We start from the raw sequence: 27517 nt of genomic DNA, 5'->3' as shown, positions 1-27517 counted from the left end.
TTAGAAATGCAGTGGTGAATAGACAGGGTTTCTCTTCTGTCATACACATATTCTAATTGATGGGTATGGGCAGAGGTGGGGAGAATGATAAGATGAAGCATTGAAGGGATAGGATTTGGAAGGATGGGCAGAACTGCTTTAAATTGGTTGGTCAGGAAAGGCCTCTCTGGAGAGGTGCCATGTCAGCAAAGACTTGGAGGGGAAGAGAAGTCAAGTGTGTGAGGATCTGAGAGGAAACATTCCATATAAGGGGAGCAGTTAGTATAAAGGCCCTAAGGTAGCTACAAGCTTGGTATATTCTTGCACGCAAGGATTGGAAGGACCAATAGCTGGAGCATAGCGATTAAGGAAAAGAATGGGGTGATGAAGTAAGAGAGGGTCTGATGATGGAACACTTCGTCAACTGTGGTAGGGAATTTGAAGTTTTTTCCAAATGCAGTAGGAAACAGATGGGTAATTTTAAGCCAGGAGAGGTGTAAAAGTTATTTACATTTTATTAAGAGTATTCTAGTGGTTGTGCAGAGAACGAAGGGGCAGTGAGGAACATTAAGACCAAATAGGACCTAGTCTGGTAGCCTGGGCAAAGATGATAGCTTGAACTGTGGATCAGGTGGCAAGAAGTGAATGATTTCAGGATTCATTTTAGAGGTGGAGTAGAGAAGACATACTGGATTCATTTGGGAGGGCTGGAGTGAGCAAATAGCATGATTCCTTGGCTTAAGCTGCTGGGTAGCTGGTGATGCCCTTAATAGATACAGAGATGACGGGTGAACTTTGAGTTTGTCAGGGCTCTGGTGATTTAATTCTTGCATGCAAATGAAAAAGTTTTTTAATTTGTAAGCCCAAATGCAGATTTCATCATTTTAGTAGGTTTGCTTCCTGGTGCCATTTGCTTGCATATAGTGTTCATTTACAAATCCACGTAGATTCATTTAAGGGAGACCAAAAATCTGTTGCTTGGTGAACATGGATTCAGAGCACATGGTTTCTGGAATTTTAAAACATTTTCCTCAGGTTCTGAAACTATAATGGATTGTTCTTCCCTTTAAGACTGTTTAATCTTTAACCAGGAACCATTATGGAAGTATTGGTTTAGTTCTGTATCAGTTCTTAAATGATTTTTATTTTTTCCATTATAGCTGGTTTACAATGTTCTGTCAGTTCCCTACAGTACAGCAAAGAGACCCAGTCACACATACATATATACATTATTTTTCTCACATTATCCTCCACCATGCTCCATCATAAGTGACTTGATGTAGTTCCCAGTGCTATACAGCAGGGTCTCATTGCTTAGCCATCCCAAAGGCAGTAGTTTGCATCTATTAACCCCGGATTCCCAGTCCATCCCACTCCCTCCCTCACCTCCTTGGCAACCACAAATCTGTTCTCCAAGTCAATGAGTTTCTTTTCTATGGAAAGGTTCATTTATGCCATATATTAGATTCCAGATATAAGTGATATCATATGGTATTTGTCTTTCTCTTTCTGACTTCACTTAGCATGAGAGTCGCTAGTTCTATCCATGTTGTTGCAAATGGCATTATTTTCTTTTTTTTTTTTTTTTTACAACTGGGTAGTATTCCATTGTATATATATGTATACACATCTTCTTGATCCATTCATCTGTTTATCAGTTCTATATCAGTCTTTCCCCCATCTTATTTTTCTTAAATCCCACATTACTTAAGCCTTTTGATTTCCATATTTCTGCTACCTCATTGCATTATCTTAATCTTATCAATGTTGTTAAAACAGTGGGCATGTTTGCAGAGAACAATCTCTTGGTTGCTTCCAGAAAGTATTAAGTAACTTTTCTGTAGTGGCCTGAATATTCTGTTAACTTCATGAGAAAATCCTTTCTGATTTTTTGTTTACCTTTTATTTCATTTTTAATGGGCATCCTTTTGAACTAAGGTTACCATATTTCTTAGAGTTTACCAGTATTGAGTTGAATGAATGCTACTGACAAGTGATTAAATAAAATTGTAGAATTTAAGAACTGAAAGGGACCTTAGATTTCTTATCTTGAGTTTAAACCAGGGGAAGCAAGGGTTTTTTACTTTAAAACATTTGGAAGTTATTTACTGATGGAAGAGTTAAGGTGGCAGTCAGTGTTTCCTGTGTTTATTAAGGAAGATCTCTTTATGTAGATCATTGGTTCTCAAACTTAGTGTTGTGTCTAAGAATGACAGGAAATTTACTAACCATGCAAAGCCCTGAGAAGTGTCTGATACCACAGACTTGCAAGGTGGCATCCAGGAATCTCCTTTGTTAATAAGCATCCCCCAGGTTTTTTTGGTTTTTTGAAGTATAGTTGATTTACAATATTGTATTAGTTTCAGATGTACAGCATAGTGATTCATTTATATTTTTTCTTGGTTATATTCCATTATAGGTTATTACAAGATTCTGAATATAATTCCCTGTGCTATACAGGAAGTCCTTGTTGCTTATATCCCAGGTCATTTTGGTACAGACAGAACTGTGGCCACACCTGGGGAGACAGAGAGCTAGATTGACATGGAAAACCAGTGTACTGACTGTATGCAACATCGGAAGAACTTAATAATAGGATGTTTTCTTTTATCCTGATCTGTGCTCAAGAAAATAAAAAAGACTTGTTGGACAGAATTTAAGCAGTATCAAAATAAGGAAATTTCTTTCTGTTAAATCGGGTTTTGGGAAATGGACTTTTCTAAAAAACAAGGAAATATTTCTGACACCAATCATCTTTCCTCAGAAGGGTAAGACAATGAGAATCAGGTTCTAACTACAGCTTAAATCTATAGATCCTCCCTCCAAACTCCCATCGGACTTCTAAAAGTGGCTTGTGGAAAGAGCAAATGTGTTGGTATATGTAACACAAATGATTTCTGATTTCATAGAAACTAAAACTGATGCTTTTGTTTCCTTTTTAACGATAAAAAATTCCCTTCAGAGTAATTTGTAGCACTGGTGTCCCTGGTGTAGCCCTGTCTCTGTGGGGTTTCCTCATCCATTTAAGATTGAAACAAATTTTTATTGCCTGAACTTACATTTCCCAGTCCTTTAGCAAGTAAAAAACCCTTTAAAGTCCTCCTTTTTACCCAGATGTAATTGCTCTCTGCTCACTGTGCTTGACATAAAAAAAAGCTTATTCCCATTTCTTTTGTGGCAGTTACTTTACAAAGCTGCAGGGGGAAGCAGAGAGCTGCTGATAGATTCATAATATGGAAATTAACTTGCTGATGTGACCCTCTTGGTTTTCTTCCTATTGTCTATTAAACACATGCTTACAGCAGAATTATTTAATCAAGAGATTTTTTCCAATGTACTTAATGCAATTTTTGTCGTTTAATAATGACGGAAGGGATATACACTTGTAAGTTCCAAGTCAAGTGTGTTAATGTTGTGTTCATTGACCAAAAGTTTAGGGAATATCCCTCACCAGCTAATGCATTGACAGGGTCTCTAATTGAGAGTGGTTGTTTCATGATTAAGAAGGAAATGGAGGAGCATCTTGTGACATTTTTGGCAGGTTACACCAGTGTTTACACCAGTTGGAGTTCTCTAAGATTTTGAGTGACAGAAAGCCATTCCCTACACTGAGGTTAAAGAGGTATTCACCTATTTTCTTCTATGGTTTTACTTTTTACATCTAGGTCTGCAGTACACTTGGAGTTTATTTTTGTGTATGGTGTGACATGTCAAAAAAAAAAAAAGATTTTATTTTTCCAGGTGTTCCCGTCGTGGCGCAGTGGTTAATGAATCCGACTAGGAACCATGAGGTTGTGGGTTCGATCCCTGGCCTTGCTCAGTGGGTTAAGGATCCAGCATTGCCATGAGCTGTGGTCATAGACATAGACGCAGCTCCGATCCAGCATTGCTGTGGCTCTGGCATAGGCCGGCAGCAACAGCTCCGATTAGACCCCAAACCTGGGAACCTCCATATGCCGCAGGTGCAGCCCTAGAAAAGGCAGAAAGACAAAAAAAAAAAAAAAAAAAGGATTTTATTTTTCCAAATGACTACCAGTTTGTCCCAGCACTATTTTTTTTTTTTTTTTTTTTTTTTTGTCTTTTTGTCCTTTTTGTCTTTTTGTTGTTGTTGTTGTTGCTATTTCTTGGGCCGCTCCCGCGGCATATGGAGGTTCCCAGGCTAGGGGTTGAATCGGAGCTGTAGCCACCGGCCTACGCCAGAGCCACAGCAACGCAGGATCCGAGCCACGTCTGCAACCTACACCACAGCTCACGGCAACGCCGGATCGTTAACCCACTGAGCAAGGGCAGGGATCGAACCCGCAACCTCATGGTTCCTAGTCGGATTCGTTAACCACTGCGCCACGACGGGAACTCCCCAGCACTATTTTTAAAAGTCTTGCTTTGCCTCAGTGATCTAGTTAAATTTTAGTATCAGCTAAGACCAAGTTTGTATCCTCTCTCAAATGCTCACTTTCTTCCTGTTTGTCAAATTATCATTTAAAACCTAACTTAGTTTACAATGGCATTATTTACAAAAACAAAGAGCCTCATTTAGACTCAGATTGGGTCACCAGAGATTTGAGTGGTAAGGAAATTTTAAAATAACTTAGGGAATTGGTTTAAAAATACACAAGTATGCTGTTGAGATGGTTTTCTGCAATATAACATTTCATTCTTTCATCTTTAAGAAAGTGTCGTTCCCCATGTCTTGACCTTGTGATCCAAGAAAATAATTTCCTATAAAATAAAAGATCCTGAGCATCCCTGCATTTGTGAGGGCAAAGAATAGATTTTAAATGCTTGTAGATTAAATTCATTCATCTGCAAGGAATCTTTTTTGCTAACTTCATGGAAATGGCCTTGGATTAACTGTAGAAGAAAAACCCAAGGCCTGTGGTACAAGTCCCTGATTCAGTGAGGTAGAGGTTTATTTTTAACATGGGTTTCAAAATGACTATAGATCAGGTGTCTGGGACTCGATGACATGTTCTGGAGCAGTGTCATTCTTTTTTCAAGTGCTCTAATTCTTGTAGCAGGAGAAATAAAAATGACTTTTTTTTTAGGACTGTGAAGCATGTAAGCTCTGTGCTTATTACTTTTTTACATCATTTTCTGTGCCTTGCTCATTTACTTCTTCCTGCATACAATTCTTTACCTGTGGCAGACAATATATTCTTGTGGTTAAGAGCATGAAAAGTTAGACATATCTATTTAGCTCCATCATTTAACTTGCTGTAAAGAGGGATAATAATAGTAGCTCTCTCACAAAGTTGCAGGGTTAAATGACTAGCACATAAAAGGAATCAGAAAATGTTAGATTTAGCCAGGTCAAAATTCAACACAAGTGTAGACTGAAGAATGCATAGGGGTCTAGAACCTCTAAAATCTCTTAAGAGTCATTTTTAGACACATTTCCCCCAAGATGGCAAGCATAAATGGATGTCACAATTTTTTAGAAGTATGCTAACTTCAGTGATCTATGAATAACAAATTGAGTGGGAATTTGGGGTTAGGGTGAGAGAGGAGGAATCACAAATTTGGAAGGGGCAATGAAAATTTTCTGGCAGGTTTTTTTGTTTTTGTTTTTTAATTTTCAAGCCTGTACCTATGGCATGTGGAGGTTCCCAGGCTGGGGTTCGAATCAGAGCTGCAGCTGCTGGCCTACACCATAGCAACACAGGATCCAAGCTGTGTCTGAGACCTATACCATAGCTCATGGCAACACCAGACACTTAATCCACTGAGTAGGGCCAGGGATCAAACCCACATGGTCATAGATACTAGTTGGGTTTGTTACCGCTGAGCCACAATGGGAACTCCTGTTTTCTTTCTTAATCTGAGTAGTAGTTATGTGGACATAAATTTTACAGCAGTGTATTAGGCTATACTTTGTTGTATGTATATTTCTCCATATGTATTTCTATCTACTCTTGATAGTGAGATATTGAAATCTTTAACAGTTGATTGGTGGGTTCTTTGTCTCCTTTGAATTTTGTCATGGTTTTTACTATGTTTTTTTAAATTATTCCATGAATTTTATTACATTTATAGTTGTAGTCACTATGTATTTTTTTTTTTTGGTCTTTTTTGTCTTTGTTGTTGTTGTTGTTGTTGCTATTTCTTGGGCCGCTCTCGCGGCATATGGAGGTTCCCAGGCTAGGGGTTGAATCGGAGCTGTAGCCACCGGCCTACACCAGAGCCACAGCAACTCGGGATCCGAACCACGTCTGCAACCTACACCACAGCTCACGGCAACGCCGGATCGTTAACCCACTGAGCAAGGGCAGGGACCGAACCCGCAACCTCATGGTTCCTAGTCGGATTCGTTAACCACTGCGCCACAACAGGAACTCCATCACTATGTATTTTATAACTCTGCTGTTAGGTGCATATACATTTATAGCTGTTATATTTTCCTGCTTTATTGACTCCTTTATCATCATGAACTATTCCTTTCCTGTCTAGTAATATTTCTTATTTTAAACGCTATTTTATCTGTTACTTCTAGGCACTGCTGTAGAGTGAATGGTTTCATTCCTCTCCCCCATTTATACCTTAAAAACCATTGAATATCTTAACTGGTATTAAGAGACAGAGCCTTTGAGAAATGATTAAGTCTGGAGGGTGGGTGGAGCATTCATCAGTGGGATCAGTGCACTAATAGACCAAAGAGAGTTCCCTTGACCATTCTGCCTTTTGAAGTTAAAGTGAGAAGACCTCTGTGAGCTAGGAGGCGGGCCCTCACCAGACAAACGCTGAATCTGCCAGCACCTTGATCTTGGACTTAAAGAACTGTGAGAAATTTTTTGTTGGTTATAGGCTACCCAGTCTATGGTCCTTTTGTGATAGCAGCTCAAACTAAGACAGCCACCCTCCTCTCTTATATGGTTACTATTTGTTTATATATTTTTTCCTTCCTTTTACTTTCACCGTGTGTGTGTCTCTGAAGTCTGTCTCATAGACAGTACACAATTGGATCTTAAATCCAGTCTGGAATTCTCTGCCATTTGATTGGCGTGTTTAGTCCATTTACATTTAATGTGGTTATTGACATGGTTGAATTTACATCAACCGTTTTGTCTTCTGCATATCTTGTGTCTTTTTTATTCATGTTTCTTTTACTGCCTTTTTTACATTAATTTTTTAGTGTACCATTTTAATTTTTTTTTTCTATTTCTTTTTCTGGCCACACCTGTGGCACATGAAAGTTCCTAGAGTAGGGGTTGAATCGGAGCTGCGGTTGCCAGCCTACACTACAGCCACATCTATCTCTGGATCTATACCACAGCTTGCAGCAGCTAAGCCTGATCCTTAACCCACTGAGCAAGGCCAGGATTGAACCCATTTGAACCGTCTGTTTCTTAACTTAGCTAAGTTTTCTTAGTGGTCACTGTATGAATTACATTATGCATTTATTCCAGTCTATTTTAATGCTATGTAAAATACAGAAATTTTGCTTTAGTGTAGTTTCATTTCCTTCTCCCTCCTTTGCTGCCATTGTCATATATGGTATGTCAATGTATTTTGTAAAACCAACCATATCTTATATAACCTTGTCTTTTAGAGAAAATAATATATTTATAGGACCTTTGATATATTTAACATTTTCAGTGCTCTTCACTTTTTCATGTAGATTTACCATCTGGTGTCATCCCTTTTCAATTCAGAGGACTTCCTCTAGTATGTCTTGTAAGGCAAGTTTGGTAGCAGCAAATATTTTTCTGTCTTTATCTGTAAAATGTCTTTATTTTGCCTTCATTTTGAGGTATGGTCCTGCTAAATATCTAATTCTTGACTGGCAGTCTTTCACTTTTTTTTTTTTTTTTTTTTTTTTTTTTTTTTTTTTTTTTTTGGTCTTTTTGCCTTTTCTGGGGCTGCTCCCGTGGCATATGGAGGTTCCCAGGCTAGGGGTCAAATTGGAGCCATAGCTGCTGGCCTATGCCACAGCCACAGCAATGTGGGATCTGAGCCGTGTCTGCAACCTACACCACAGCTCACGGCAACGCCAGATCCTTAACCCGCTGAGTGAGGCCAGGGATCGAATCTGCAACCTCATGGTTCCTAGTCAGATTCGTTAACTACCGAGCCACAACAGGAACTCCTCACCATTTTAAATATATCATTACACTGCCTCTGGCCTTCATTGTTTCTGGTAAGGAATGAAATATTGGAGTTCCCTTTGTGGCTCACTGGTTAACGAACCTGACAAGTTTCCATGAAGATGCAGGTTTGATCCCTGGCCTTGCTCAGTGGGTTAAGGATCCAGCATTGCCATGAGCTGTGTGGTGTAGGTTGCAGACACAGCTCAGATCCTGTGTTGCTGTAGCTCCGACTTAGCCTGGGAACATCCATGTGCCATGAGTGATTGCGGCCCTAAAAAGCAAAGGAAAAAAAAGAAAGAAAGAAAGGAGATGTTAATAATTCTGCTGTTCCCCTATACCTAAATTGTTTTTATCATGTTGCTCTCAGATTGTCAGTTTGTTTTTGAACAGTTTGACTCTGGTATCTCTAGATTTGAATCCATGTCCAGATATTGTGAAGAGTCTGTTCATTTTTTTTTTCCATCTTTTTTTTTCTGCTCTTAGTTCCTCAGGTTGGATATCTGTTACTCTAAAGTTTACTTTTTTTCATGTCACTTCAGATCTGCTGTTGAGCCCTTCCATGAACTTTTCATTTCAGTTATTTAAGCTTTCAACTTTTTGTTTTATTTTTTTTCTTTTTAAATGATTTCTGCCCCATCTCATGGTTATTTCTTTTTTTTTTTTTTGTAAATCTTTGTCATCATGCTCTCATATAAATCTTTAAATATATTCCTTTTAGTTCTTTCAACAAATTATTTATTGCTGTTTCTAAGTCTGTTGGATTTAATATCTGTGTATACTCAGATGCTTCTGTTGACTTTTTTCCTGATTATGAATCAAACCTTTCTGTCTCTGCATAGCTTATAATTTTTTTGTTGAAACTGGGCATTTTAAGTAATATTGAAGCAACTCTATAGAGTCTGATCTTCCCCCACCCCTACCACCCAGTTACTTTTGTTTTTGCTCTTTGGCCCTTCTGCTTGTTTGTTTAGTTATTTACCCGGACTGAAGCTGTTCAATTCATTTTCTGTGGAGTGTGTGGCTGCTGATAGCTCTGCTTAATTGGGTTTTGGTTTTGTTCTTGTTTATATTTTTAAGTCTGGCTTTCCTGGTATTGCTTCCGTTTCTGCACAGCTTACTTGTCATCTAATAGCTGGCTAGAGATTATGTTCAAACATCTCAAATGAGTAAGGCTTCCACCTGCTATCACTGGATCTGTGTGTTGATTTAGAGGTGTATTCCAAGTTAAATAATTTTCAGGTCTGCCCCAACTGGACCCTCTTGAGTCTCCTCAGCACATTTATACAGGCTTCTGATAGAACAAGGATGTGTGAATAGTTTTAGCCCTCTCCATTTTTCCTAAGCATGTATACCAACTCCGGTCAGCCAGGGATATTTGAAAAGCTTATCAAGTACCTCTATGAGTGTCTCTTTTTATATCTTCCCGTTACGTTTCTGTCTGGTCCCTGGGTTCCTTTGTTTGCTCAACGTGATTGCAACCACAAATTAGCAGAACTCCTGCCCTTCCCCATTCAGATTGCAGCACCACTGAGCATGGATTGTTTCACCTTCTCCTAATCAGGACAGCCTTCTCCAGCAGTGGAACTGCTGTTTTTTCATAGCCTACCTTTCTGTGTTACAATTACCACATTGAATGTTGGAAGGAAGATGAGAGCAGTCTCTAGCAAATGTGCCACAGATTTCCACGGTTCTTTCTTGAAGTTCAGTAGTTTTTCATGAGTGTTACTCACTTTGTTGTAAGCCTTTAGTCCATTTCCAGGACACTTGAAGTAGTTGTTTTTGATCTTTTTGTCCAGTTCCATTGTTGCTTTTAAGTTAGAAGATTTGGCAACCTCCTTACTTAGCCACATCAGAATTCCCACCTATGAGTTCCCTCTGTGGCTCGGTGGATTAAGGATCTGGTGCAGTGGTTCGGGTTCGATCCCCCATCTAGCACAGTGGGTTAAGAATCCAGCATTGCTGCAGCTATGGCATAAGTCATAGTTGTGGCTTGGATTCATTCCCTGGCCTCAGAACTTCCAGTTGTGGGTGTGCCTGGAAAAAAAAAAAAAAAAAAAAAAAGAGTCCCACCTAGTATTGAGTGTCAAACTCTAAATATTCTGCACATTCCAATATTAAAACTAAATCAGAAGGGATAGGAAGAATTAAGCCTTAAAATGAATTACAAACAGTAACAAATTAATGTAATTATATCAAATTGATTGCATATTAACATGACTATCAAATTGATTATATAGAGAAGATAATTCCAATAACTTGGACATAGTCCTCTGCCTGTACACTGTTAATAGGATATATCCTAAAGTCAGAAAGAACTGCAAAGAAATCTTTAACTTAATATAGTAGGTTATTGGTAGCCATACTCATAGTGTAATTTTGAAACTTTTTTTTTTTTTTTGTCGTAGAATGGAGCAAATGAGTAAATATATTGCAGTTACTGGGAACCAGAATTTTCACTGTGGGAGTTGGTGTGATGTTCACTTATCTGTTTTTTGTTTTTGTTTTTGTCTTTGTCTTTTTGCCATTTCTTGGGCCACTCCCTCAGCATATGAAGGTTCCCAGGCTAGGGGTGTAATCGGAGCTGAGCTGCCAGCCTACACCAGAGCCACAGCAACATGGGATCCGAGCCGAGTCTGCGACCCACACCACAGCTCACGGCAACGCCGGATCATTAACCCACTGAGCAAGGGCAGGGAGCGAACCCACAACCTCATGGTTCCTAGTCGGATTTGTTAACCACTGCGCCACGACGGGAACTCCTGATGTTCACTTATTTGAATACATACATAAAAGACTTCACTTGGTGCATTCTTTGACTCCTGGGATTTTTGTTTTGTTTTCTTTTTTTAAGATTTATTTCCATGGGTTTCTTCACTGAGAGAGCCTAAAAGCAGTGACTCCCTGTTTACAGTGAACATGCTAGCACGTAGATCTTGGTTTCTGCACTAAAAGAATCCAGGACTCCTTGGAGAAATGGGTGGTTCCAGGTAATTACAAAGTAATTACACCTGGAATATAATGTATACCTGCAGCAAAGCCCACCCTTAGGGGGACAGATCAGGCAGTTTTATGCTGATACTGAAAGTAGGCTAAGAAGACTCGGGCAGGAAATCTGGAGACTGTCCCAACAGGGCCCCATGAGAGGAAGGGTGCAGTCAGAAGAGGACCTTAACAGACCCCTCTTGCCCAGGTCTAAGGGGGATGTACAGTATTCTTCAACCCATGAAACCATTTAAACATTATGTAACATTCCAGACTTTTTGCAGTGCTTTTTTATTCTCTTAAAAATACCCTGTGAGGGAGTTCCTGTCACAGCTCAGTGGTAACAAATCCAGCTAGTATCCATGAGGACGTGGGTTCAATCCCTGGCCTCGCTCAGTAGGTTAAGGATCTAGCATTGCCATGAGTTGCAGTGTAGGTCACAGACCTGGCTTGGATCTGGTGTGGCTGTGCCTGTGGCTGTGGCTGTGGTATAGGCTGGCAGCTACAGCTCCAATTTGACCCCTAGCTAGGAACTTCCATATGCCACAGGTGCCGCCCTAAAAAGACCCTCAAAAATAAATAAAAATACCCTGTGAGGCAGAATTGAATTGCCAGACTAGAGGCATTATGTATAGTCTGCATTCAGGGGAAGATCTTGTGGGGGAAGGAAGTGAAAGGTTGTCCTGGGGGAGAGATAGGTTTTGTGCTAGACTTTGAAAACAGGAAAATTTGGTTTGGACGGTTGGAAGGAAAATATGGAAGAGAAACAAGGGCATTCCAAGGTGAGTGCATAAGCAAAAGAATGGAATGAAGAATAAGATCAGACTGAAAGGGGAGGGATTGTGTAGTGGTGGGAGATAAGGTTGAGTAGATTGGAATAGAAGTTTGCTGTAGTGTAAAGAATAAGAGATTTCCAAATCTTGATATATTTGTTTTTAACCCATGAGATAGGTAAATACTTCCATTGCCTATCTCTTAGAATTGTCTTGAGAAGCAGATGGGCTAACATGTGACAACAAATTTTAAGCAGTGAGAAGCTATGCTGATATGGGTTGTATTTACTTTTGAGTAGCAGGCTGGAAAGTTTGCAACTGTAATAACCACTTGTTGCAGGAAACCCCATTTATCAGGGGCGTTGTCTATTTGAGATTTGCCTTCACAGTTCCTGTGATGATTGACAATGCAAAATAATATCACTGTTTCCCCCTGAGTTTTCAGTGATGGGGAGGAGTACTTGGTAAAGAGCCCTGTAAAAATATCTTTGGTTCCCATTCTTAAGGAAATTCAGTTCTAGGGTAGTTGTTTCCCCATGAGGCCTCTAGAATGCATTAAAAGGCATTGTGGAGGCACGTGAGAGGGCTCTTAACCATGTTAGACCAGAACCTAGGAAACTGGCAGCTGATAATGCTGCAGAATGCCAGCACTACCGGTTCCTTTATGTGTTCCTGGCACTTAGCATACTAAGTAAGACTTAGACTCTGCGAAATCTGTCCTTGGTTTCCAGTAGCATTGCACAGTGTAAGTGCATCCTTAGGAAAAAGAGTATGTTCCAGCAGCAGAATAAATCCTAGGCTTTGTACTGCAATCAAGTTAGTCTCTAGGCACAGCTGGGAGATAGTGCAGCCTTCTCTTCAAAGTGCTATTTTTAGCTGTTTCCAAGGAGATAGTCAGCATGATATTGATAATTGCATTAATCCTCAATTTATACAGTCTGTGGAAGCAGAGCTCTTTTCCAGTGTTTACTGCTGAATGGGTCACTGAGTTGTGATTTATGGAAAAATAAAATGCCTCCCTTAGAATAGTTGGCCTCTGAAATACATTCTGGAGCCCGGCTCTTTGCCAGTTCTTTTAGGCCTAGTTATAAAAATGCCATGAGTTTTTCTAGGGCTGCCTACTCAGGCTGGCTCTTATCAGTAATTCTTTCTGGTGTACCTTGTATCTAGGCTTTTCCCATTGGGATCTTTATGTTCTAAATTTACCAAATAATAAAACTCTTAATACACAAACATACACAGACTTCACAAAAGCCTGATCTGGCGATCTGAATGACTCATCTGTGTTCATAGAACATTCTTGATAAGTTGGAAAACAGATTGTAGAGAACAGATTATAGATCAGAGATCTATGGAGATCAGAAAGTAGCTTGAGATTAGAATTAAAGCAGAGAGATTGAAATTCATTAATAGATAGACATTTAACTTTAATAACCTGATGAGTTGACCTTCTCTAGAGAATTTTTATTTTTAGTGTAACTTTTTACAAATATATATTACAAAAGTTCCCATCATGGCTCAGTGGTAACAAACCCAGCTAGTATCCATGAGGACATGGGTTTGATCCCTGGCCTCGCTCAGTGTGTTAAGGATCCGGTGTTGCTGTGAGCTGTGGTGTAGGTTGCAGACATGGCTTGGATCTGGCGTTGCTGTGGCTGTGGTGTAGGCCAGCAGCTGTAGCTCCAATTCAACCCCTAGCCTGGGAACTTCCATATGCCTTGGATGCAGCCCTAAAAAGACACCAAAAAATATGTATATATAACAGAATTTTAAGACCTGGGATGCATTTATTCATATGATCATATAGTTTCCTCTTATTAATATGCTAACTTGCATTAATACATTTTCTAATGTGAAAGCAACTTTTCATTGTTAAAGTTCACTATTAGAACTTGATTAGTCAATGATGAGTAGGTTTGTCTGTATTTGTGTGAATTTAAAATTGATCAAATAAATTTGCTTTTGTGGGGTTTTGATTTTACCCTAATTGAAATTATTTTATAATTTATAAAAAAATTTTAAGGTTTTTATATATCCCTTCACTCATTTTTTCCATCCCTCCCAAGCCCTGACCTCTGACCTTGGTGGTTTTTGTTTTGTTTTGCTGTTTTCCTTAGATTCCACATATAATAGAAATCATATGGTGTCTGTCTTTCTCTGATTTATTTCAATATCATAATGCCCTTGGGGTCCATACATGTCGCAAAGGGCAAGATTTCATTCTTTTTATTCACTGAATAATATTACATTGTGTATATATACTGCCGTTTCTTTTTTTATAGCATTTTTTATTGCTCAATTACTTTTATAGTTGCACAATGATATCCCAACCAAATTTTATAGCATTTCCTTCCCAAACCCCCAGCACATCCTCCCATCCCCCAACCTGTCTCATTTGGAAACCAAAGTTTTTCTGTCTGTGAGTCAGTATCTGTTCTGCAAAGAAGTTCATGTCCTTTTTTTAGATTCCACATGTAAGTGATAGCATTTATGTTGGTGTCTCAATGTCTGACTGACTTCACTTAGCATGATAATTTCTAGGTCAATCCACGTTGCTATAAATGCCATTATTTCTTTCCTTTTAGTGGCCAAATGATATTCCATTGTGTATATGTACCACATCTTCTTGATCTACTCCTCTGTTGATGGCCGTTTAGGTTGTTTCCATGTTTTGGCTATTGTATATAGTACTGCAATGAACATTATAGTACATGTATCTTATCGAGTCATGGTTTTCTCTGGACAGATGCCCAGGAGTGGGATTGCTGGAGCAAATGGTAATTCTACTTTTAGTTTTCTGAGGAATCTCCAGACTGTTTTTCATAGTGGTTGCACCAATTTACATTCCCACCAGCAGTGAAAGAGGGTTTCCTTTTCTCCACACCCTCGCCAGCACTTATTGTTTGTAGACTTTTTTGATAATGGCCATTCTGGCCAGTGTAAGGTGGTACCTCATAGTGGGTTTGGTTTGCATTTCTCTAATAATGAGTGATGTTGAACATCTTTTCCTCTGTTTTCTGGCCATCTGTATGTTTTCTTTGGAGAATTGTCTGTTTAGATCCTCTGCCCATTTTTTGATGGGGTTGTTTGTGGGTTTTTTTTTGGGGGGGTGGTATTGAGCAGCAGAAGGTGTTTATAAATTTTGGAGATTAATCCCTTGTCAGTCGCTTCATTTGCAAATATTTTCTCCCATTCTGTGGGTTGTCTTTTCGTTTTGTTTAGTGTTTCCTTTGCTGTGCAGGAACTTTTAAGTTGAATGAAGTCCCATTTGTTTATTTTTGTTTTTATTGTCATTACTCTAGAAGGTGGATCTGAGAAGATGTTGCTGTGGTTTATGTCAGAGAATGTTTGGCCTGTGTTTTCCTCTAAGAGTTTTATAGTGTCTGATCTTATATTTAGGTCTTTAATCCATTTGGAGTTTATTTTTGTATATGGTGTTAGGAAGTGTTCTAATTTCATTCTTTTCCATGTGGCTATCCAGTTTTCTCAGCCCCACTTATTAAAGGGACTGTCTTTTCTCCATTGTATATTCTTGCCTCCTTTGTCATAGATGAGTTGGCTATAGGTACGTGGGTATAATTCTGGGCTTTCTATCCTGTTCCACTGATCTATATTTCTGTCTTTGCGCCAGTACCATACAGTTTTGATTATTGTTGCTTTGTAGTATAGTCTGAAGTCTGGGAGCCTGATTCCTCCAGCTCCATTTTTCTTTTTCAGGATGTCTTTGGCTATTCTGGGTCTTCTGTTCTTCCAAACAAACTTTTAAATGTTTTGTTTTAGTTCTGTGAAAAATGTCCTTGGCAATTTGATAGGGATTGCATTGATCTGTAGATTGCCTTGGGCAGTATAGTCATTTTGACAATATTGATTCTTCCAATCCAAGAGCATGGTATGTCTTTCCATCTGTTTGTGTCATTTTTGATTTCTTTCATCAGCATCTCATAGTTTTCAGAGTACAAATCTTTTGTCTCTTTAGGTAGGTTTATTCCTAAGTATTTTTGATGTGATGGTAAATGGGACTTTTTCCCTAATTTCTTTTTCTGATCCTTTGTTGTTAATATATAGAAATGCAGTCGATTTCTGTGTATTGATTTTGTATCCTGCAACTTTGCCAAATTCATGGATGAGCTCTAACAGTTTTCTGGTAGTGTCTTTAGGATTTTCTTAGTATCGTGTCTTCTGCAAATAGTGATTGTTTTACTTCTTCCTTTCCAATTTTGATTCCTTTTATTTCTTTTTCTTCTCTGATTGCCATGGCTAGGACTTCCAAATCTATGTTGAATAATAGTGGTGAGAGCAGACATCCTTGTCTTGTTCCTGATCTCAGCAGGAATTCTTTCAGCTTTTCACCATTGAAAATGATGATAGCTCTGGGTTTGTCATATAGGGCCTTTATTATGTTGAGGTAGGTTCCCTCTATGCCCATTTTCTGAAGGGTTTTTATCAGAAATGGATGTTAGATTTTGTCAAAGGCTTCTTCTGCATCTATTGAGAGGATCATATGATTTTTATTCTTCAGTTTGTTAATGTGGTGTATCACACTGATGGATTTGTGGATATTGAGGAATCCTTGCATCCCTGGGATAAATCCCACTTGATCATGATGTACAGTCCTTTTAATGTATTGTTGGATTTGGTTTGCTAGAATTTTGTTGAGGATTTTTGCGTCTGTGTTCATCAGTGAAATTGGCCTGTAAATTGTGTGTGTATGTGTGGTATCTTTGTCTGGTTTTGGTATCAGCATGATGGTGGCCTCATAGAATGAGTTTGGGAGTGTTCCTTCCTCTGCAATTTTTTGGAATAGTTTCAGAAGGATAGGTGTTAGTTCTTCTCTAAATGTTTGATAGAATTCTCCTGTGAAGCCATCTGGTCCTGGACTTTTGTTTAGTGTAAGTTTTTTAATCACAGTTTCAGTTTCGGTTCTTGTGATTGGCCCATGCATCTTTTCTGTTTCGCCTTGGTTTAGTTTTGGAAGATTGTACTTTTCTCAGAATTTGTCCATTTCTTCTAGGTTTCCCATTTTATTGGCATATAGTTGCATGTAGTAGTCTCTTATGACCCTTTGTATTTCGGTGATATCTATTGTAACTTCTCCTTTTTCATTTCTGATTTTATTGATTTGAGTCCTCTTTTTTTTTTTTTTTTTTCTTGATAAGTCTGGCTAGGGGTATATCAATTTTGTTGATCTTTTCAAAGAACCAGCTTTTTGTTTCATTGATCTTTTCTCTGGTTGTCTTCATTTATATTTCATTGATTTCTGCTCTGATTTTTATGGTTTCTTTCCTTCTGCTAACTTTAAGTCTTGTCTGTTCTTCTCTCTCTAGCTGCTTTAGGTGTAAAGTCAGGTTGTTTATTTGAGTGTTTTCTTGTTTCCTCAGGTAGGCTTGTATTGCTATAAACTCTCTTAGAACTGCTTTTGCTGCATCCCATAGGTTTTGGAGTGTTGTATCTTTGTTGTCATTTGCTTCTAGGTATTTTTTAATTTCCTCTTTGATTTCTCCAGTGCTGCATATGTTGTTTAGTCTCCACGTGTTTGTGTTTTTTGCAGTTTTTTTCTTATTGTTGATTTCCAGTCATATAGCATTGTGGTCAGAAAAGAGACTTGATTTGTGGCCCAGAATGTGATGAATCATAGAGAATGTTCCGTGTGTACTTGAGAAGAATGTGTATTCTGCTACTTTGGTTTTTGTTTGTTTGTTTACTTTTTAGGGCCGCACCCATGGCATATGGAGTTTCCCAGGCTAGGAATTGAATTGGACCTGCAGCTGCTGACCTACAGCACAGCCACAGAAATATGGGACCAAGCTGCATCTGTGACCTACACCACAGCTCATGGCAAAGCTGGATCATTAACCCACTGAGTGAAGCCAGGGATCAAACCCACATCCTCATGTATCCTAGTCAGGTTTGTTAACCACTGAGCCACGAAGGGAACTCCTGTTCTCCTGGTTTTGAATGGAATGTCCTATGAATATCTATAAAGCCATCTTGTCTAATGCCTCACTGAGGGCCAGTGTTTCCTTGTTGATTTTCTTTTTGTATGATCTGTCCATTGCTGTAAGTGGGGTGTTAAAGTCCCCCGCTGTTATTGTGTTGTCAGTTTCTCCTTTTAAGGTTGTTAGTAGTTGTCTTATGTATTGAGGTGATCCTATGTTGGGTGTATATACATTTACAATTGTTACATCTTCTTCTTGGATTGATCCTTTGATCATTATGTAATGTCTTTGTCTCTTAAAATGTTCTTTATTTTAAGGTCTGTTTTGTCTGGTATGAGTTTCACTACTCCAGCTTTCTTTTGATTCCTGTTTGCATGGAGTATTTTCTTCTATCCTGTCACTTTCAACTTGTATGTGTCCCTGAAAGTGAAGTGGGTCTCTTGAAGACAGCATATATATGGATCTTGTTTTTGTATCCATTCAGTCAGTTATGTCTTTTGGTTGGGGCATTTAGTCCATTTACATTTAAGGTAATTATTGATTTGTATGTTCTTATTGCCATTTTATTAACTATTTTGGATTTGTTTTTGTTACTCTTTTTTCTTCTCTTGTTCTCTTGTGATTTGATGACTATCTTTAGTGTTGTATTTGAGTTTATTTTTCTTATTTGTTTGTGTATCAATTGTAGATTTTTGGTTTGCAGTTGCCCTGAAGTTCTTTTTTTTTGTTGTTTTTTTTTGTTTTTTTTTTGTTTTTTGTTTTTGTTTTTTTGTCTTTTTTGTCTTTTTGTCTGTTGTTGTTGTTGTTGCTGTTATTGCTATTTCTTGGGCCGCTCCCGCGGCATATGGAGGTTCCCAGGCTAGGGGTTGAATCGGAGCTGTAGCCACCGGCCTACGCGAGAGCCACAGCAACGCGGGATCCGAGCCGCGTCTGCGACCTACACCACAGCTCACGGCAACGCCGGATCATTAACCCACTGAGCAAGGGCAGGGACCGAACCCGCAACCTCATGGTTCCTAGTCGGATTCGTTAACCACTGCGCCACGACGGGAACTCCGCCCTGAAGTTCTGATAAAGGAGTCTATATATATACAAGACTGTTTTAAGTTGCTGGTCTCTTAATTGCAAGTGCATCTCCAGTGTCCTGTATTTGTACCCTCCTCTTCTCACAGTTTCTGATTTTGGTAGCATATTTATGCATGGATGATTCCTGCCTTTACTGTATGTATGCTTTTACTGTTGAGCCTTGTCATTTGTGATACTGTTTCCAGTTGTGGCCTTTTCTGCCTAGAGAAATTCCTTTAGTATTTGTTGTAAAGCTGGTCTAGTCTTGCTGAATTCTGTTTATCTTTTGCTTATCTTTAAAGCTTTTGATTTCTCCTTCAAATCTGAATGAGAACCTTGCTGGATAAAGTAATCTTGGTTTGAGGTTTTTTTCCTTTCATCACGCTAAGTGTATCGTGCCACTCCCTTCTGGCCTGCAGTTTCTGCTGGAAAATATGCCAAACCCTTTTTGGGGTTCCCTTGTATGTTGTTTGTTTCTTTTCCCTAGCTTCTGTATTTTCTCTGTGTCTTTACTTTTGGTCAGTTTGATTAATATGTGTCTTGGGGTATTCCTCCTTTGGTTTATTTTATATGGTACTCGTTGTGTTTCCTGGATTTGAGTGAGTGGATCCTTTCCCATGTTAGGGAAGTTTATGGCTAATATCTCTTTGAATAATTTTTCTGTCCCTTTCTCTCTATCTTCTCCTTCTGCCACCCCCTATAATACGGATGTTGGTGCATTTAACGTTGTCCCAGAGTTTTCTTAGACTGTCCTCATTTCTTTTCAACCTTTTTTCTCTTTTCTGTTCTGCATCAGTGATTTCCACTAGTCTGTCCTCCACCTCGCTTATTCATTCTTCTGCTTCCTATATTCTGCTGTTGGTTGCTTCTAAGGAATTTTTTATTTTAGTTATTGTATCTTGCATCTCTGCTTGCTTAAGTTTTAAATCTTGTATTTCTTTGTTGAGTGTTTCCTGTAAATTACCCATCTTTGCCTCTAGTCTATTTCCAAAGTCTTGCATCATCTTCAGTATTGTCAACCTAAAGTCTTTTTCCTGGAGGCTGATAATCTCCAGATCACTTAGCTGTTTTTCTGGGATTTTTTTCTTGCTCCCTTTTCTGAGTTATAGTTCCCTGCCTTTTCATTTTTATAGGTTTTTGGTGTGGTTTCCTTTTTGCAGACAATAGAGTTGTAGCCTCTCTTACTTCTGATGTCTGCCCCCCTTGTGGCTGAAGTTGATATGGGGGCTTGCTGTAAGCTTCCTGATGGGAGGGACTGGTACTTGCCACTGGTAGGTAGGGTTGATTCTTATCCCTCCGGTGGTTGGGGCTTTGTCTCTGGGTGAGATTAGAGGCAGCTGTGTGCCTGGGGGGGGTCTTTAGGCAGCCTATTTACTGATGTGTGGGACTGTGGTCCCACCTGGATTGTTGTTTGGCCTGGGGCTTTTCACCGCTGATGGGTGGGGCCAGACTTTCCCAAAATGGCCACCTCCAGAGGAACACATGCTGATGAATATTCCCAAGAGCTTTGATTCCAATTTCCTTCCCCCACAATAAGCCACAGTCACTCCATTTTCCCAGGAGATCCTCCAAGAACTGTAGTCAAGTCCGACCCAGATTCCCATGGAGCCTCGCTTTGCCCCAGGACCCAGCGCACACAAAAGCTTGCATGTGCCTTTCAAGAGTGGGGTCTCCGTTTCCCCCAGTCCGTTGGAGTTTCTGCACACAAGCCCCACTGGCTTTCAATACCAGATGCTCTGGGGGCTCTTTCTCCCAATGCCAGATCCCCAGGCATGGGGCCCTGACGTGGGGCTCAGAACTCTCATTCCTGTAGGTGAGTCTTTGTGATACAGTTGCTTTCCAGTCTGTGGGCTTCCTACCCAGCAGGTTTGAGGTTGCTTATATCACGTAATCACCCCTCCTGCCTCTTGATGTGGCCTCCTTTTTTGTCTTCTGGAGTAGGATATCTTTTTGCAAGTTTCCAGTCTATTTGGCTGAAAGTTGTTCAGCATTTGGTTGTTAAGTTTTTGTTTTTATGAGAGAAGGTGAGCTCCAGTCCTTCTATTCTGCCATCTTAACCCCCCAACTCTATATCACCATTTCTTTATCCATTCATTCTCAATGGGCAATTAGATTGTTTCCATATCTTGGCTATTGTGAATAATGCTGCTGTGAATAAAAGGATGCAGATACCTTTCTAAGTTAGTATTTTCATTTTCTTCAGATGAATACCCAGAAATTGAATTGCTGGATCATATGGTAGTTCTATTTTTAATTTTTTAAGGAATTTCATTACTGTTTTCCATTGTGGCTGTACCAGTTTACAGTCTCACCAACAGTGCACAAAGGTTTTCTTTTCTCCACATTCTTGGCAACACTTGTTATTTCTTATCTTTTTGATAATAGCCATTCTAACTGGTATGAAATTATATCTCATTGTAGTGTTTGATTTGCATTTCCCTAATGATTAATGATCTTGAACATCTTTTCATGGATGTGTTGGCCCTGTATGGCTTCTTTGGAAAAATGTCTATTCAGAGCTTCAGCTCATTTTTAAATAAGATTTTTATTTGTTTGTTTGCTGTTAAGTTGTATGGGTTCTTTTTGTATTTTGGGTATGAATCCCTTATCAGATATATGATTTGCAGATATTTTCTTCCATTCATTTTGTTAGTGGTTTCCTTTGCTGTGCAGAAGCTTTTTAGTTTGATGTAGTCCCATTTGGTTTGGGGTTTTTGTTTTGTTTTTTGGTCACACCAGAAACCAAACCTATGCCACAGCAGCAGCCCAAACTGCGAATCCTTGACCTCCTGCACCACTTGTTTATTTTTGCTTTTGGTATCAGACTCAGAAAGTCATCACCAAGACCTGTGTCAAGGAACATACTGCCTTTGTTTGCTTCTTAGGAATTTTAGAGTTTCAGGTCTTTTGTTCAAGCCTTTAATCCATTTCAAGTTAATTTTTGTATATGGTGTAACGTAGCAGTCCGTTTTCATTCCTTTACATGTAACTGTCCAGTTTTCCCAGCACCATTTATTGAAGAGACTGTCCTTCCCCATTGTATATGCTTGGCTCTTTTGCCGTAAATTAATTGACCATACGTGTGGGGGTTGTTTGTTTTGTTTTGTTTGCTTTTTAGGGCCACACCCATGGCATGTGGAGGTTCCCAGGCTAGGGGTCTAATCGGAGATCCAGCTGCTCCAGCTGCTGGCCACACGGGATCCAAGCCACATCTGTGACCTGCACCACAGCTCACAGCAATGCTTGATCCTTAACCTGCTGAGCAAGGCCAGAGATCAAACCCAAAACCTCATGGTTCCTAGTTGGATTCGTTTCTGCTGCATCATGACAGGAACTCCATGTGTGGGCGTATTTCTGGGATCTCTATTCTTTTCTATTTCATGAATCAGTGTGTTTGTTTTTGTGCCAATACCATGCTCTTTTAGTTACTATAGCTTTGAATTTAGTTTGAAATCAGGGGAGTGTAATGCCTCCAGCTTTATTCTTCTTTCTCAAGATTACTTTGCCCACTTGGGCTTGAAATAACCTTTAACTGGATTTATTATGCAGTTTGACTTCCAGCATCTAGTACCCCTTCCTGTATGGAGGAATTCCCTGGTTTTATAATCTCGTTGAATGACAGTCCCCCATGTCCCTCACATCATTCTCTGACAGCCAAGGCATGTGACCTACACTTGGCTCATTGGATGCCTCTGACCAAAACTTTAAGTCTAGATTGGGGCATGGTGTGGAGTCCTGATCCAGATTTAAAGTTTTGGTCAGAGGCATCCAGTGAGCCAAGTGTAGGTCACATGCCTGCTCTGTAGCTCAGGGAATTATATCTAGTCACATGATGCAACATGAGGAGGAGCATGATGGGGGATAATGTGAGGAAAAACAACGTGTGTATGTGTATATATGTGTATGTATGTCAGAGTGAGTGGGTCACTTTGCTGTAGAGCAGAAATTGACAGGACATTGTAAATCAGCTATAATAGAAAAAATAAAAATCTTTTAAAAAATCTGGATCAGGGCAAAGAAAGGAGAATGTCTAGGATTTGTTGGCTGCTATTATAGCATGTCTTAGCAGAGCTGCCTTTTTTTTTTTCTTTTAGGGCCTCATCTGAGGTATGTGGAAGTTCCCAGGTTAGGGGTTGAATCAGAGCTACAGCTGCCTGCATACGCCACAACCACAGCAACTCAGGATCTGAGCCACATCTACAACCTACAGTGCAGCTCACTGCAATGCCGGATCCTTAACCCTCTGATCAAGGCCATGGGTAGAACCCACATCCTCAGGAATACTAGTCAGGTTCTTAACTTGCTGAGCCACAGTGGGAACTCCCAGCAGAGCTGCCTTGAATCCTGCCTGTTTTCTAAGCCTGTATTTCAGGCTTCCCTCACATTGATTGTATGAGCCCCACAGTAGCTTTCCAGTAAATAGGCCCTTTTAATTTTTTGTTTTTAAGAGAAATAGTCTTTTTGCTTGCATCCAAAGATCCTAACTAATACAATAAAGACATTACAATCCATGGACCTCCCTTCTGGGTAGTACTAGGTAAATGTGGACATATTTTTGTGTTTTGATTGCCATCACCACCACCCATTTTATTTTTTGCTTATTCTCTTAAAATATCCTTTCTCCAGATGTGTTATGTCCTTTTTTTTTTTTTTTTTTTTTTTTTGCCTTTTCTGGGGCCATTCCTGCAGCATATGGAGATTCCCAGGCTAGGGGTCTAATCAGAGCTGTTGCTACTGGCCTACGCCAGAGCTACAGCAACTTGGGATCCGAGCCATGTCTGCAATCTACACCACAGCTCACAGCAACGCCGGATCCTTAATCCACTGAGCAAGGCCAGGGATCAAACCCGCAACCTCCTGGTTCCTAGTCGGATTCTTTAACCACTGAGCCATGACGAGAACTCTCCAGATGTGTTATGTCTTAAAAGGAATCTGATCTGCTGAACATCTGGCATATAATAGATACCATAAAAATTAGATTCAGGGAGTTCCTGTTATATCTCAGTGGGTTACAGACCCAACTAGTATCCATGAGGATGCAAATTCGATCCCTGGCCTCAGTGACTTAAGGATCCGGCTTTGCTGTGAGTTGTGGTGTAGGTCATAGTTGTGGCTCAGATCCAAAGTTGCTGTGGCGTAGGCCAGCAGCTGCAGCTACAGTTCAACCCCTTCCATATGCCACAGATTCAACCCTGAAAAGCCAAAAAAAAAAAAAAAAAAAAAATTAGATTCAGCTTATGCCTGCCTTTTTTTAGTTTCTTTATTTATACTCATCAAGTGCTCTGTTTCATCCAGAATATAATAAGGTATTTGGAAAGCACCCTCTCCTCCAGCTCATTTACAGATCTTCTCCTGTAGTGACAATATTTTTAATTTGATTCCTAAGCTTAAGAGTACTAATTTTGGAGTTCCCATGGTGGCGCAGCGGAAACGAATCTGATTAGGAACCAGGAGGTTGAGGGTTCGATCCCTGGCCTCACTCAGTGGATCAAGGATCCGGCCTTGCCATGAACTGCGTTGTAGGTTACAGATGCAGCTTGGATCCGATGTTGTTATGGCTGTGGTGAAGGCTGGCAGCTGTAGCTCTGATTGGACCCCTAGCCTGAGAACCTCCATATGCCTAAAAAGCCAAAAAAAAAAGTGGTAATTGTTTAGGGTCCCAGCTTGTACTTTGGATGAAGAACCCTGCTAACAGTATTTTCCTTCCTTTGAAGTTTTTATTTAGTCAGAAACCCAAGAATGAAGAAAGATATTTGGAGATATTATCTTTCTTAACACTGTCAAATGTGGTGTGCAGACCCTTCTGACAGTTCTGCTTTTGCAGGGCTGAAAGCACACAGGGATCAGCACATGTCATCTTTGCTCTACAAAATAATGCTCAACTCTGCCTTTGAGTTCCCTGAGTTCCTGGCCATCTATGTGAATTTCTGTGTTGTTAGAATAAGCTACGAAAAGAGAGCCTTATCTTACTATCTTCAAATTTCGCTGTTACCTGCTATAGCCTACTGCCCTCACCCTGCAAATAAGACTTGTCCCCCATAGTGCGCTCTGCTGGTATCGTATGTTTCCTTCATGACACAGACTGCAGTTGTAGCTAAATAAATGTGAAGTTACTTATCTTACAGAAAAATAATAGCTCATATTTGTTGGGCCCTTATTTGCCAGTCTCTTATGAGCTTTACATACATTATCACGTTAATCCATAAATCTTTTAAAGCCTCAGTTTTTAGATGAGGAAACCAAGGCTCCGAAAGATGTGGAACTTGTCCCAAATCATGCAGTTAATAAGCCATAGATCTATAATTTGAATTTATAATGGTAAGCCACTGAATATGTTGGTTAGTTTCATTTTAATAGAAGTTACTGTTCCATGCAAAAACAAGAACCATAGAAAAGTTAGGTTTTGTCTTTTAAACATCAAGAATGTGGTTGATGATTAGCCAGATGGTCAGGTATTTTTCTCTATATCTCTTTGAGATTTAGATAAAACTGACCCTCTTCTCAAAAGTAAAGCTGCTGCCTATTAAATAACCTAATGTGTGAGGGAAGGAAATTTGTAATGAAATGTAATTTGTTCACTTAGAATAATGTTGTGAGAAATGATGTTATTCTCTGATCTCTTTCAGAGAAGGAGAGAAGAGAGCAGTAGACTAAAGGAGGAGGGAAATGAGCAGTTTAAGAAAGGAGGTAAGATACCTTTTTCAACACTGATGCTGGGCATCTTGACTCATTCTTTTGTAGTCTGTGAAGAACATTTGGAAACAACTAGCAAACCTAAACTGCTAACAATACTGTGTTGCTTCACAACACCTTGGAATTTTGTTTTTTACCAGGTCCAAATTATTCACAGCTGACAGTGACCAGTTAACATGTGGCTCTAGGCCCAAGCATAGTTTTACTTTTCTATAATCCACTGTCTGTATAAACCCATTTAAATTAGGAGGAAAAACTCCTCAGCTATTGCCTTGGAAAAAATCTAACCTGAAAGGTTAAAAGGCTGCTTACTGCTGTGAAAACTGGCCCAGTGGGTCCTGCCATGGCTTGTACTTAGCTCTTTCCTTTGCCTTTTTCTGTGGATGCCTTAAGTAGAGAGGTGTTCTTCATGTCCTCTGCATTTCCTGTATTTGCTTAGGAACAAGTGGGGTTTATTCTTATAAAAAGCTGGGGGAACTTTTTGATCTTGAGATAGCGTTGTTTTACATCTCAAAGTGTGACTGCTTTAAAAATCTGGAGTAGTAACATTTTCTCCTAGTTACTTTTAGGGTAAAAAATATTTTTTTTTCTTACATCCTCATTTAGCAGCCATCACCTTTTTTTTTTTCCCCTAGGAGAACTAATGTTTCCAATTTTGAAAGTGTATTGTATATATTGTATCTATGTGTGTTTTAGTATTAAATATTTCAAACCTCAAAAAAAAAAAAAAATGGAGTTCCCGTCGTGGCTAATGAGACCAATTTGTACGCATGAGGACGCAGGTTCGATCCCTGGCCTCACTCAGTGGGTTAAGGATCCAGCATTGCCATGAGCTGTGGTGTAGGTTGCAGACACAGTTCGGATCCTGCCTTGCTGTGGCTGTGGTATAGGCTGGCAGCTGTGGCTCTGATTCAACCCCTAGCCGGGGAACCTCCATATTGCTGTGGATACAACCCTAAAAATACACACACACACAAAAATTCTATGTATATATTTGAATTAAAGACATTATGCTTTCATGGAGTCAACCTGCCTAAAATTGGTCCCATGAAATGTTTGGAGAGATGTTTTATGGAGCTAAAAGCAACAATGTGAAGATCAGTAGTTGACTGATTTATAAAAGAAAATGGTGATTAATTTATACATTCATTGCCCCCCACAGAATTATGGTCAGGGCACTAAAAGAAAATGGCCTGCTCAGCTCCTTTGTGGGTATTTTTTTTCATCTCAGTCTGTTAATCCCAGACTTTAGTTCCCTAATTCCCTTTCAAAACTCCTTTCTAATTTGATAAGCCAAATGAAGGTTGAACATGCAGAGACCTTTGTCCCAAGAATGGAAAGCCATGCATTCTGAAATCCTTTGGAATACAATGATATCAGAAATAAAATCATAATGACCTCTTATATTTTACCTTATCCTCAGATTATATAGAAGCCGAAAGTTCTTATACTCGAGCCCTTCAGATGTGTCCATCCTGCTTCCAGAAAGACAGGTCTATTCTGTTTTCAAATAGAGCTGCTGCGAGGATGAAACAGGTAAGTATCTTTGACGTTTTCATTTTAAGCACGTGAACTTAACGGTATTTTGGTAGAACAGCTTCTCTTCAGAAACAAGCATAGGGACGTTAAAGTTGCTGCCTCTCTTTTCCTGCACGTATATTTCCCTGATGTAAAGAATGGAAAAATATTTTTAAAAACTTAAGTCATATTACTGGTCACATTCCTCATTAAAGTGGTCAAGTTGGGAGTTCCTGTTGTGGTGCAATGGTTAACAAATCCGACTGGGAACCATGAGGTTGCAGGTTCGGTCCCTGGCCTTGCTCAGTGGCTTAAGGATCTGGCGTTGCCGTGAGCTGTGGTGCAGGTTGCAGACGCGGCTCGGATCCCGTGTTGCTGTGGCTGTGGCATAGGCCAGCGGCTATGGCTCCAATTCGATCCCTAGCCTGGGAACCTCCATATGCCGCGGGAGCGGCCCAAGAAATGGCAAAAAGACAAAAAAATAAAT

General features: G+C 39.6%; 1 protein-coding gene across 3 annotated transcripts in view; it reads left to right on the top strand.

Moving 5' to 3' along the window:
• TTC1 (tetratricopeptide repeat domain 1) overlaps positions 1-27517 on the top strand; it is a 57168-nt gene that overhangs the window by 6860 nt on the left and 22791 nt on the right. For all 3 annotated transcript variants that reach the window (XM_003134097.5, XM_005672575.3, XM_021076916.1), the window contains exons 3-4: positions 25446-25506; positions 26936-27048. In XM_003134097.5, the coding sequence (XP_003134145.2) occupies positions 25446-25506; positions 26936-27048 (174 nt within the window). The remainder of the gene's footprint in view (positions 1-25445; positions 25507-26935; positions 27049-27517) is intronic.

The sequence above is a fragment of the Sus scrofa genome, chromosome 16 (genome assembly GCF_000003025.6).
Source record: "Sus scrofa isolate TJ Tabasco breed Duroc chromosome 16, Sscrofa11.1, whole genome shotgun sequence".
Classification (NCBI taxonomy): Eukaryota; Metazoa; Chordata; class Mammalia; order Artiodactyla; family Suidae; genus Sus; species Sus scrofa.
Note: the sequence above shows the minus strand (reverse complement) of the source record. Positions and strands in the feature narration are given on the sequence as shown.